At 35.9% G+C, this 13,940-nt stretch overlaps 1 protein-coding gene across 2 annotated transcripts in view; it reads right to left on the reverse strand.

Annotated features, from left to right (window-relative positions):
* Nucleotides 1-12,015, reverse strand: part of LOC120473085 (tetratricopeptide repeat protein 39A) — a 17,576-nt gene extending 5,561 nt beyond the window's left edge. The window contains exons 1-12 of one of the 2 annotated variants that reach the window (XM_039662742.2): nt 11,680-12,015; nt 7,944-8,042; nt 7,341-7,472; nt 5,159-5,220; nt 4,888-4,955; nt 3,867-3,931; nt 3,300-3,399; nt 3,148-3,213; nt 2,927-3,035; nt 2,084-2,154; nt 1,253-1,312; nt 121-282 (exon numbers count right to left, since the gene is read on the reverse strand). In XM_039662742.2, the coding sequence (XP_039518676.2) occupies nt 121-282; nt 1,253-1,312; nt 2,084-2,154; nt 2,927-3,035; nt 3,148-3,213; nt 3,300-3,399; nt 3,867-3,931; nt 4,888-4,955; nt 5,159-5,220; nt 7,341-7,472; nt 7,944-8,042; nt 11,680-11,714 (1,029 nt within the window). In that variant the 5' untranslated portion in view covers nt 11,715-12,015. Of the gene's footprint in view, nt 1-120; nt 283-1,252; nt 1,313-2,083; nt 2,155-2,923; nt 3,036-3,147; nt 3,214-3,299; nt 3,400-3,866; nt 3,932-4,887; nt 4,956-5,158; nt 5,221-7,340; nt 7,473-7,943; nt 8,043-11,679 lie in introns of both variants that reach the window. The other variant, XM_039662741.2, reaches the window with a different exon arrangement.
* Nucleotides 12,016-13,940: the final 1,925 nt, after the last annotated feature.

Raw genomic sequence — 13,940 nt, forward strand, 5'->3', positions numbered from 1 at the left:
AGTAGTCATAGTAATAAAAATTATTATTCTATACTATATAATTTTCCTCCCAAATGTGCAGCCCTATTTGAAATGTTATTTTCATGTAAAATGCAGACTAGTAACACTCTTCGTTCTCACCTTAGACCAGCGGCTCTCCTGGCTCAGCAGGTCTGCGTAGAAGTACGCCATCTTCCAGTGTCTCTTAAAAGTGAAACACCACATCAACTCCCAGTAGCACATGTGATGAAACTGTTTCCAGACCTGCTGTGCCTTACAGCCATCTTCAAACAGCGCCACCGCCTGTACAATTATAAGGTTAGTCAAAAACATTAGTTTTGCATGACCACTTTCCACCTCTCTTTGACCCTTGTTTTTTTTTAAACCACAGTTCAATTGTATTCCAACCACTCTGAAGTCTTTTAAAAGGCTATGTTATGTGGCTTTTTCAAAGTCTTGATTTTGTTTTTGTGGTCTACTACATTAGGCTCACATGCTTGTTCAAAAACACATTATTTTTCCCTTATTTCAACATTGCAGCTCCTCTCTCCTCTCTTCTCAGTCTGTCAGTAACGCTCTGTTTAGTTCCTCCCCTCCTTCTGAAAAGCTCAGTGTGCTCTGATTGGTCGGCTGGATCAGTGTGTTGTGTCTCGCCCCTCCCCATAACCATGAGTTTCAACACACTACTGACACAAAACAACCAGGCCTCGTCCCTTTATTTTGCATACGCCTTGTGCGGGAATTATTTAAATGAGGAATATTGTGACACTGTTTGTTCCTGGAAGAAACTCAAGACTACAATGACATCCCCATATACACCAATTGGCTTCATCACTGTCTCCTCTCCACCAGTAAGCTGGTGTGTGGTGAGCGTTCTGGCGCAATATGGCTGCCGTCGCATCATCCAGGTGGATGCTGCACATTGGTGGTGGTTGAGGAGATCCCCCCCTCTATGTGTGAAGCGCTTTGAGTGTCCAGAAAAGCGCTATATAAATGTAACGAATTATTATTATTATTATTACAATGGAGGCGTTTCAGTGTAAACCGATCTACTCCCTCTGGAGTGACGTTGTAACTTTGCCGACGTTTTTCATGTTTAAACAGCAACATTAAACACTAAAAAAATTTTGAATATGTAAAAAATAAACATAACAGTTTAAAATCATCAAAATGGAGAATAAAATACTATGTGGTCAGATTCGACATGAAACTACTAATGTTTCAGTATTCACCACTTATGAATTCTAGTAAATATTCTCCTCTTGTTTCTTACCTCATCAATGTTGCCCTTTATTTCTTCTGCTCGACCTGCAAAGAAAAGGAAAATCGCTCCCTGGAGAGATAATCAGAAAATGAGCTTCAATAGAGAGCCGAAGTGATGACGTCACTTTGTAGGACTACTCGGATGGGTTCCCTCCCTCGATCGAAAAGCAATGCATTTTCCCCATTGACTTTTGGAAAATCTCAAAAAAATAAGATCTGTGTTCAACAAAGAGTTGTGACCCTTAATGTTTTGTCCAAATTATTAAATCTTTATAATTTATTTCAAAATTTATACATTTTGAAGCCTACATAAATATTTAAAAAAAACACAAGCAGACACAATAAAGTTTAAAAACCACAAACGATGTTATAGATCAAAACGTGAAAATATTTAAAGGCTTTGTTCACCACAGACCTTATTTCAGGCGATTTAGCAAAAACCCATCCACTTTAGGGCGAGGGAACCGGTAGTGCTAAAATGCTAACTCACTTCCGCATTTTGGCCTACAAAGTGACGTCGTAACTTCGGCACTCTATAAAAGAGGTTGACCAGCATGGGTTTCTTTCTGGTTAGGGTTTGTATAGCAACTTGGTATATTCCCCTGAATAAAAAAATGACTCATCATGGGGTGTTTTTATAGAAGAGGAAGACTGCAAATTTTCAAATGTTCATATTTGTCAAGTGTGAATTTGTCAGCTAGTGCAGTGTAGTGTAGTTTAGTAGTGACGAACTAAAAGCCACAAAAGTCCAATTTTCATTTTAGAGGGTCTTTAAAGCAACTTATTACAATTAAACCAAATGATTGACATGAACACATGAGCATGTGAAGCGGAAACAGACCTGTGGGTATCGCAGGCGAAATGGCTTCAGTAGTCTCTCGGCCTCCTCCACCTCTCCCCCCTCGCCAGTACCTACACAAAACATTACTCTATTAATAACAATACAAATATCATTTCAGTATATACACTAACATTCAAACGTTTGGTCATTATGGTTTTTTATAAGACATCTCATGTTCACCAAGGATGCAATTATTTGAGCAAAATTACATTAAAAACAGTAATATTGAGAAAACAAATTTCAGCATCATTACTCCAGTCTTCAGAGTCACATGGTCCTTTAGAAATCATTTGAATATGATGATTTGCTGCTCACGAAACATTTATGTGTATTATCAATGTTGAAAACAGTTGCACTGGTTCATATTTTTGTGAAAACTATGTTACTATTTGTTTCAGGAATCTCTGATGAATAAAAAAGTTCAGAAAAACAGTAGTTATTTAAAATATTTTGTAACATTAGAAATTTGACATTATCAATTTCTTTAAACTGTTGAATGGTAGTGTGGTACCATATTATAAATGCTAATTTATATTAAATAAACAAATGTTCATATAAATTATTTTACATGTATAATAGTCATATTTGTGGTTATATATATATATGCTTTATATATATATATATATATATATATATAAATATACATCTAAACATACATATTTTATTATATCCATCCATCTACCCAAATGTACACTAAATTATTGAATTGTACCATCCCCAAATAGTCATTTTAAACTATCCTTTAAAGTTACACAATTAACTAAAGAAACTTAACCAAACTTAACCAAAAATGTCTGATTTATGTGGGTATCAAATGCATAATTCATCACAAATACATATTACCTAAAATAAAAGAGAGAAAGGTGTAGAAACAGAGCAGGAGGAGGGCGCACAGCATGGAGCGCAGGGTGTGAGAGGTGGCTCCGGTGTACAGCTGAGAGATGCCAAATTCCTACACACAAATTAAGAAGACCATTAAGAAATGAATTAACACATGAAAAATATAAGAGTGTAATTTTTATTTCAATTCAAATTCAGGACATCTGAAGTCAAGTTTTTAAAACCTTATCTCCAGAAAAGCCTGCAAACTCTAGCAGCTTGAGTATCCGGGCAGGAAACAGTGAAAGAGTCTGTGTGAGAGTGGAGAACACACAAGATTGACAGTCTGGAGTGTATTCATAGGAACAGAGATGCAATATCACACACACAAACATACCAAGTTGAAAGCCCCGATCCCAAAAGAGACTCCGCCCTCTAAATGCTTGTGGCTTGGTCCTTTGAAAGTTGTATCTGATTGGACGAAGGCGTGCAGCTCCCTGCATGAAAATCATGACGTCATACACAGCTGACAGATTGGCTTAATAGTTCAATTCAAGGGCATGATGTTGGTGCATGAATGGGAAACAACGATAGGTTGTTTCAACTGGGTTCAAAAGGGATAGTTCACCCAAAAATGTTAAGTTGATCCAAACCTGAATGAATTTCTTTGTTTTATTGAACAGAAAGCAAGATATTTTGAAGAATGTATTTTTTTCTTACTATGGAAGTCAATGGCTACCAACATTCAATGGAAGTCAATGGTGCCCAAAACTGTTTGGTTACAAACATTCTTCAAAACATCTTCATTTGTGTCCAGCAGAAGAAAGAAATTAATACTTGTAATAATCCAACTTGAGGGTGGGTAAATGATGACTGATTACACATTTTTGGGTGACCTATCCCTTCAAAGGTGCAGGTGTCTTAATGGCACAGGATTTCTTTCACTTACTTTCTAAAGACTTACTTGTATATGAGGTAACTGTTCCGTACTTTGATTCCTCCTTTAATAAAACCCACCATATTCTCATCCTGTCAACAAACAGAGAGAGAACGAGAAATCAGGTGCAAATTTGAGCCCTGCACTCTTTCAAAAAGGTTCAATGAGGTTCTATATTAAACCACAGAACACTTTCTGCCAAAAAGTATCAATATTAGATCAAATGTCTTAAAGGGATACTCCACTTTTTTGGGGAAAAAAGCTCATTTTACAACTCCCCCAGAGTTAAACAGTTGGGTTTTACCGTTTTCAAATCCATTCAGGCGATTTTCTGATATTTAGATGAATTTCAGTAACCAGACAGTTTCTGCTCCCATTGACTTCCATAGTAGGAAAAAATATATACTATGGAAGTCAATGGGACCATAAACTGTCTGGTGGTTACTGATACAGTATTCTTCTAAATACCAGAAAATCACCTGAATGGATTCGGAAATGGTAAAACTCAACTGTTTAACTCTGGGGGAGTTGTAAAATGAGCCTATTTCCAAAAAAAGTGGAGTATCCCTTTAAGAGTGGTGCAGAGATTATTTCTGCAGAAATTAGTTAGCATTGTAGCAAATCTGGTTCCATCGTCCCCAAGTCAATATTTTTTGTTTTTATGGGGTTTTGGTTAAACGCCTGAAATAATGTCTGTGGTGAACACAAGCTCAATATATTTGTCACTCAGAGGTTGTTCAGGACATTTAATTCGTAAAATTCAATTATGATTAAAAAAATAATACTATATCCATAAAATGATACCATAATGGGAACCCTTTAAAGCCTGAAAGAACCCTTTAAGGAACTATATAGAAACTTTTCTGCAAAAAGTGTGGGGTAGGACGGAGTGAAAAGTGGGTTTAATTACGATATATATATATATATATAGATATATATATAGATATAGATATATATATATATAGAGGTCTCACACCTCTAACAAAGCATAAACAAAACACCTGAGATTGTCTGTGTGTGAGTGATTGTGTCTTGAAATGTGTCAAACCTGTAAGAAGGTGAGAGCGGCTCTGTGTAGCAAACACTCGGCGTAACACACTTCAGCATGGAGATGCTCTATAAAACAACCAATAAAATGATTCGGAGCTTGTTTGTGAAACTTTTCATCTTAAAATGGTCATTGAATTGCACCTTATACGAAATGTTAACTGTTTAACACTAGACTAAAATTCTTTAGATGTAATAGTAGGTTTGTTTGAGTCTTATTTCTCCAGTAATAATCATCCGAGGCAGACATTTCTGGAAAGAGAAGAAGGAACCTTCTGTGAGGTCATCATCATTCGCTCCCCGACGACTCAGACTGCCGGACTTCTTACGGAACCTGAGAGAGAGAACAGCGAGAAATCAAGATATATACGTGAACAAACACACAACATACTTAGGGGGACATTATTAATAACTCAAAAATAAAAATGTTACATGCACTACCATTCAAAAGATTTTAAAGTAGTTCATTCTTTTATTCAGCAAGGATGCATTAAATTGATCAAAAGTGACAGTAAAAGACATTTATGTTTTCATTTTTAAATAAATGCTGTTCTTATGAACTTTCTATTTCTCAAAGAAAAAAAATATATCCGTTTCCACCAAAATATGAAGCAGCACAACTGTTTCAACATTGATAATCATAAGATTATTTCTTGAGCAGAAAAACAGCATTAGAATGATTTCTGAAGGATCATGTGACACTGACGACTAAATTACATTTAAAAAAATATTAAAATAGTAAACCGTTTTTTAAAATTGTAATATTTCACAATATTATAATATATATAATAATATATACTTTTTACTTTTTTCAAAAGCATTACAAAAGCTAGTATTGCATCTTTTCAAATTGACAAATAAGCATAAATATTTAAAAATGTAAATATTTTTTATCAAATACATTTTTATAAATAGTCATTTTTATTGACGGTTGTTTACACCACTGAATACATTTAAAACAAGGTAATTGTGACTTTTCATCTCACAATCCTGGCATTTTTTCTCAGAATTGCGTGATAGTCACAATTAAGTGTTTTTCTCAGAATAATGAATTTATAACTCGCAGCTCAATTGTAAGAGGAAAAAAGTCAGAATTACGAGGAAAAAAAAGTCAGAATAACGAGAAAAGTCCATTTTTTTTTTTTAAAAAGTCAAAATTTCACAAAAAAAGTCAGAATTATGAGAAAAAAAGTCTGAATAACGCAGAAAAGTCCGAATTACGCAAAAAAAAGACAGAATTACGAGGAAAAAGTCCGAATTACAAGAAAAAAAGTCTGAATTACAAGAAAAAAAGTCTGAATTACGAGAAATAGTCCGAATTACGAGAAAAAAAGTCAGAAATATGAGAAAAAAGGTCAGATTTTCTAGAAAAAAAGTCAGAGAAAAAAGTCCAAATTATGAGAAAAAGTCTGAATTACGAGAAAGTCAGATTTACTAGAAAAAGTCAGAGAAAAAAAGTCAGAATTACGAGAAAAAAAGTCAGAATTACGAGAAAAAAAGTCAGATTTACTATAAAAAAGTCAGAGAAAAAAAAGTCAGAATTACGAGAAAAAAAATCAGAATTACGAGAAAAAAGTCAGAATTACGAGAAAAACTTAAAATTACAAGAAAAAGTCAGATTTACTAGAAAGAAAGTCCAAGAAAAAGTCAAAATTACGAGAAAAAAAGTCCGAATTACGAGAAAAAAAGTCAGATTTACAAGAAAAAAAGTCAGATTTACGTGAAGAAAAGTCCGAATTACGAGAAAAGTCAGATTTACTAGAAAGAAAGTCCAAGAAAAAGTCAAAATTACGAGAAAAAAAGTACGAATTATGAGAAAAAAATCCGGAATTACGAAAAAAAAGTCAGAATTATGATAAAAAGTCTGAATTACAAGAAAAAGTCTGAATAACAAGAAAAAAAGTCAGAGAAAAAAAAAGTCAGAATTACGAGAAAAAAAGTCCGAATTATGAGAAAAAAAAGGTCAGATTTACAAGAAAAAAAGTCTGAATTACGTGAAAAAAAGTCCCAATTATGAGAAAATAGTCAGAATTACGAGAAAAAAAGTCTGAATTGAGATATAAACTCGAGAAACAAATTCAGAGTGGCGACTGTTTTATGACTCACTCCCTCTTAAGTAAACCGAAAGTGAGCTGATGTGTGACCATTGCAACACCCACATACGCTCATCTGGATTAGTGCTGCATGGTTACATGGTGTGTGTGCAAGGACACATAGGCCTGTGCATCACTTCTACTCCATTTAATCTACGTTATGCAAGGCCAATAAAAACATGACCAGCTGTCTGTCATTTAAAGCCACACCGTTACATCTCTATGCAAATACAAGCAAATGTAAACGCTTCAGAACTGGGTCAGCTGACATGGAAATAACCTCATTTGCCTAAAGTTAAAAGGTCAGAGGAAAAGTGTCTCCATGACAGGAACGAATGCATTGTTTTGGCTCTCCTTCTACCTCTGGCACACCTCCTGCGCTCTCTTCATGGTGTTCCCAGCATGCACTATGTCGTCGTGTTGGAAGGTCATCATGGCCTGCATCTCTAATACTGTGGCATAGATCAGAGCGTGATACATGCTCTCTTTAGACCTGGAACACAACACAACACATGCTTTTACACTCACAATGTGAGATCACACTTCACAAACAGAGAAGGATAATGCCTTAAACTTTCTCTATGCAAGAATGTGAACAAAACCAGTAACATAAATGACGTCTCGCATGGAGAAAGCAATTTAGCAAGTCTTTCGGCCATACTTTGATGAGAATAAGAGCGCTCTGTGTGCGGGAATATTGTCAGGCGTGAGGGTGTGTGATCTTTAAGTAAACATCCTGGAGAAGGGAGGGAGCCTGACGCAATCCTCGATCACAACTGGAGTAAAGCATGCTATCTTGGAAGACATTTAAAGCAGCAAATCACTCTTTTTGCTGGTGCATCTGACAAGAAAAAATAAAACCTTTGCAACATGGGCTTGGTAGATACCACACCTTTACTAAACACCTCACCTGCTCTTAAAAATACAGATACCGGAGGGGTAAAGACAATAAGACTCCTCTCACCGTGGCCGTAGTTTCTCCAAACTCTCATTAAAGTGGTTGTTGAGGAACAGATCCAAGGCCTCCATGCATTCATCAAGACAGGCCTGTAGGGAAAACTGTCTGGAACACACACACACACACACACACACACTGAGTACATGACATACTGTCTGCTTTTCTATTAAGCTAATTCTAATGACTACAGATTAGTAGTTGATGTTTTTTTTAAAGCCAGAATCTAAAGTACACACTGTCCAATTAGCTGTATAATTTAATTTATGATGTAATATAATTTAATGTCTCACTATGTCTAAATTTATAAGGATCTGTCAATAGATCATTTTCCTATATATTAACGATACTTAAAATACATAATTACATTATATGTAGATTGTGTAATTTCATATAAATTATTTTTCTATTTTTATGCAATTATGTAATTGCATGTGGGGCAATTATAAATGAACAAAGCTTTAAAATTAATACAAAATAAATTACTAAAGTACCAGTCAAAAGTTTGAAAACATTACTATTTTTTATGTTTTTGAAAGAAGTGATCAAAGAAAGAAAAAAACTGTTATATTGTGAAATATTATTACAATTTAGAATAACTGTTTTCTATTTGAATATATTTTAAGATGTAATTTATTCCTGTGAATTTTTAGCATCCTTTCAGAAATCATTCTCATATGATGGAAACAGTTTAATATTTTTTGGATGATGATTTATTTAAAATAGAAATTTTTAATAACATTATACACACCACACACGTACGAACACACATCAATTTTTATATGTTTTAAAGAAAATAATACTTTATCAGTATTACAGGTTTTAAAAATATGAAGCCGCACAACTGTTTCCAACATTGATAATAATCAGATCAGAGTGATTTCTGAAGGATCATGTGACACTGAAGACTGGAGTAATGATGCTGAACATTCAGCTTCGATCACAGGAATATTATTAAATATCATTTTTCACAATATTACTGTTTTACTGCATTTCGGATTAAATAAATTCAGCCTCTGTGAGCAGACGAGACTCCTTTCAAAAACATTAAAAAAAACCCTGAAGATACAGTTCTCATTTTGAGAATCATTTTTCAGGTGGTGTGTACCCTTAAAGGGATAGTTCACTTCACTTTGAAATTAATTTTTGGTATGTTTTAGCTTTTAGCATCCAAGATGTTGATGAATTTTGATATTTTTAGGTCAAACCGTTCTTGTCTGCCAATCATATAATGGAGGTCTATGGTCACCACCTCAAAGAGCATGCACAGAGAAATCTAAATTAAACATGATTTAATGACTCGTAAATATAAGTACACATTGATGGCCTAAGACATGAAACGAGCAGTTTGTGTGATAAAACGAACAGTATTTATATAGTTTTTACCTCTTGTAATCACAGCTACGTCCAAGTGATCTGAGGGCGCGGGCGCGTCGGTCTGCGTTTTCTCACAAAAACCGCTCGTTTCGTGTCTTAGGCCATCAACGTGTACTTACATTTACGAGTCATTAAATCATGTTTAATTTGCACTTCTCTGTGCATGCTCTTTGAGGTGGTGACCATAGACCTCCATTATATGACTGACAGACAAGAACGGTTTGACCTAAAAATATCAAAATTGAAAATACTGTGGAAACAAAGACACCTATATCTTGGATGCCCTTGAGGTAAGCTAAAACATATTAAAAATTAATTTCAAAGTGAACTATCCCTTTAAAATTCCCCAGAAATAAAATGGTCACGTTAAAGGTGCCATCTGTAAAAATTGAGGTTAAAATATCCCAAAAATGAGCTACACGCATCAAAAGATTGAGAAGAAATAAGGTTGATGATGTCATTAAAAAACTGACACGTTATAGTGCTGCCGAGATATTAATCTGAATTAGCATGCTAAATTACTAGCCCCGGCCCGGCAGGTGTCGTAATACCAGTTTCGACCATGGGAGGCGGTATGCGGGCGGGCAACGTTAGCACCAGCCAAACTGCAGTACACGAGTGAGTCGCGCTCGCGCCAGCTTGTGTTTACTTGAACCTGACGTCAGTCGTGTGGAAAATACAGCCCACTACTACATTTCAGTTCAGGGAAGAGTTAAAAAACAATAATTGGTCGATATTATGCATGAGGAATACATTTTGGTAAGTTGTAGCATACTTTATCTTTTAACAGTGTTCGTGTTCTTTTACCATTAGCTAGTAGAGATGATCGGTTCACGTGTGCTAGGGATCTGTCGTGTAAAGCGCCAATACTGTATTTATTGTTTGAATTGCATAATAAAATGAACAGAATCTGAGAGCTGAGATCGGTCTCCGTGTCCTTTTCTGTGCATGACAAAATTGATGTGTGGCGTGAGAGTGTGTGAAAAGTGTTGTGAGAGTTGGCAGCTCTGAAAGACGCTAGCGTGGTCCACATCAGGGAATGCTGTCTGTCAAATTAATTCAAACTAATGATAAAAAATGTAATATGAACAAATCGAATATCATAAAACTAGAAATAATAGCCTGGGCTTTAATTTTCCCATATCGTCGAAATGCACCGACTTGTCTATGAGACGGCCCTTATAATTTAGTATTGAGATGTTGTTCATTTAGTCTCTAATCTCTGAAAATCTCCAAATGCTCCACGTGAAACTGCGGTCTTCCAACCTTTTACTATCGTGTCAATTGATTTGATTAATATGCACGAGGGAGACAGAGCAACACAGCACTCGCCCATATTGTTTGAAGACATGAGAGAGCGCGTGGCCGTGGAGGTATTTCTGGAGGTATACTGCCCCCATCTGGTATGGAACATGTTGTATGATTTGATTTTAAATCCCAGAGGGCACCTTTAAGCTAACTTCTGCCAGTGGACAACTTTGCTCCGAGGCTCCCAACGTCACGTAAACCCACTTGGCGAAATGACATTTAATAAATACTAAGACACAATTCATCCGTGTCAACAGCGCCCTTTATCAATTATGAACGCTACATGCAGAGTTCTTCAGCACCTGACCACTGAAGATATATTTAACAGCACTAATTAATGTCAACTGGATGATCCTGTTTTTAGAGGCTCGTTTAGATTAAAAAGTAGATATACATTCATTCATAGAAAAGCACTTGCGAGAAATATTGGTCTCCGGCACCTTTTGCATATGAAATTTATAAACCAATTATCATTTGCTTAAATCCTGCAAAAACAACTGGTGTAATGCAAATTGCATGACTTCACAAGTCATTTAAAGGTATCTCTAACCTTTTAACTCTCTCAGCCGCAATGACTCTACAAACACACACATGCACCGCAGAATATGGCTCACACACTGTGTCACTCAGTCAAGGTGTCTGGTGTTTGCTCTGAGTACACATGAAGGGCTTGGACAGCCAGCGCCTTTGGATAAGAACATGAATAAACCACACTGAACTGGGAGCAACTTGACCATTCTTGTGTGTAAATCATCTAGACTTGCATGGAAACCTTTCAAAAGCTTTCTTTTCAGGGACAGCATTTCATTCTCTCAATGAGAACATGAGCTGAGCTCAAACTCTATTGCAAAACAAGGAAGGAAGAGATGTGAAAATTTGGCATGAAGAGAAAAAAAACTGCCAAAACTAAACACAGACATACTGAATCAGCCATTTAGTAGTAGTAGGAACCACAAAGCAGCAGCGTTTTCACTTTAGCTTAGTAGAAACTTGAAATGCACAACATTGATGATGCGTTTCTTTTGTTTAAAAAAATAAAAACAAAGTCACTCATACTCACTTTTCTGTGCCAGGTGCATTTTTCCCACTGGACATGATGGAGTACTTCGTCTTGTTTAGCTGTCCTCCTCTGGGCCTTGTGGCCACTGGCCACACACACACACCTGTCTCGAGGTCTCAGACTCCCTGTGAAGAGCTTTCCCTCAGGTCTCCAGTGGAAGTTCTCTCTCACTGTGCATGAAGGTGATTCATTGATGAGGAGAGTTTTGAGACTCGAGCTGGCAGGAAATATGGATCAGTATTCGGCTCGATTGGCAGAAGTGGTGGGTGTGTGTGTTATGTGATGTGGGAACACACACAGCTCTCTCGAGTCGACTCCTCCTCGGCTCGGAGATCAGTGTGAAAGGGACAGGAGTTCGTAGCGCCATCTAGCGGTGGGGTGAAGGAGGTGCTCGAATGTGACACGACGCACCAAACAATATAATTACTGTTTCGTAGTAATTAATTATTCAAGATATTTACTTGCGGTTTCTGAGGAGAAATTGTTCTCTTGCCTTTTCAAATAAATCCATTATCAATTATTTTTAATGATATGATAATACGAGTCTTGGTGCAGTACAGGTAAAAAAATTGGCACTGTTTGAGAAAATTGTCATCATATCATTATTAGTAACAAATAAAAAAGAAAGATAGTTTTCTTCAGGGCTCAACACTAAGGATTTTTTTTTTTAGATCAGATATTTAAAGGTGCTGTATGTAACTTTTTCACTCTACCTAAGCATGAAAATACATTCACTTTATGAACTAGTTCAAAGTTCAGTTCACACATTTTAAAATGAACTATGATACAATGATAAATGATACAACCACAGACAACAATTATTTTTTCGACAGGCAAAGTTTACACAGAAATGTAAGATTCCCATCCTCGCCGACCTCGACGCGACCAGTCCTCGCTGCTTTGTCGACGGTGGCCGCGGTGCGACACTCGTGTCTTGTGTTGCCAGATTGGGTGTTTTTTCGCTATACATTAAGGCCTGTTTACATGTGTTTTAACTGGGTTTTCACCTGGAAGGCTCTATTGAAATCTGGCACCCTATTGTACAAAGTTAAACTGAGAGAGCGTGCGTTCACAGACACCAGAATGAACGCGTTTGTTTGTTTGTTTGATTAGCATATAGAGGAAATTGTAGGCCTTAATGAGGCTGCTGTCGCTTTAAGAGCTAATGCACAGATTCATTATATCAACACACATTAGATTTTTTTCTTAACTGTTTACGTTCACTTAAGACTTGTCAAGATGGGTATTTTGACATAATTATTTGTGTATTTGCCCAAGAAGAACTCAATTGTTTACTCGTGTGCTGCTGCTTTCTGTGCGCGTGATTCAGGTGTGTGTGTGATGGTAGTTTTAGGGGGGCTGAGACCACAGACAGGGTAAAAAAAACAGAGTTTTTAAAAGTAATTACTTTTTAGAAAGCACAATTTTGATTTGAGAAATAGACAATGCAGATTTAGCAGCACAACACATCTATGTTGATTTTGTGGATTTAAAATTGCAAAGTGAGGACAAAGACATACAAGCAAACAAATAAATTAGACAGTGTAAATACAGGGAACAATAATATTATACCACCATTTTTTAAAAGACATTTAAAGATAAACAATTAAAAAAAAATTAAACACATGATAGGGTATGTCTATTTTGTTCACCTGATTTTAATCATTTAATCATCACCACAGTTTTATGTAAGCTACGCCTATATAATAGGTATTATCACATGGCTCTGGGTATTATAAAACGGTTAGTTCCAACCCTTGATTCTGATTGGTCAATAGCTGTGCTTTATTCATGATAAAACACGGCTATGACCGCTTCACCCATCGGTTCTTATTTATCACTGCAGTTCCTATGTCGTGTTTATTTGTGCTTTCATGCATATTACACATTGGAACTTTGTTGCTGTTCACTGTCAGGGACTATTTTCTAGCGGAAGGAAGGCTTTTAGTGATTTTTACCTCATGAAAGTAGCACTAACACATTTTTTTTTTTTTTTACTTTAATATTTTTATTGTGTGGTAACCGTTTTATAAACAACAAGGTACTCGAGGCAAGTGCTGTAACGGCTGATAGGGTTGCAGGAACTTCGTTACGCCCATCAGCCAATACTTATTCACAGCACAGCCTCTAGTACCTTATTGCTAACATAAATAACCAACAAATAAACATGATTAAAATGTATTATCATTATCTTTAAGTTAATCAGCAACACCAAAAAATATTTTTTTTTTCTCCAAAACAATGAATATGGAATCTTTTCC

The sequence above is a fragment of the Pimephales promelas genome, chromosome 3, assembly GCF_988280905.1.
Source record: "Pimephales promelas chromosome 3, fPimPro1.hap1.1, whole genome shotgun sequence".
NCBI classification, from domain to species: domain Eukaryota; kingdom Metazoa; phylum Chordata; class Actinopteri; order Cypriniformes; family Leuciscidae; genus Pimephales; species Pimephales promelas.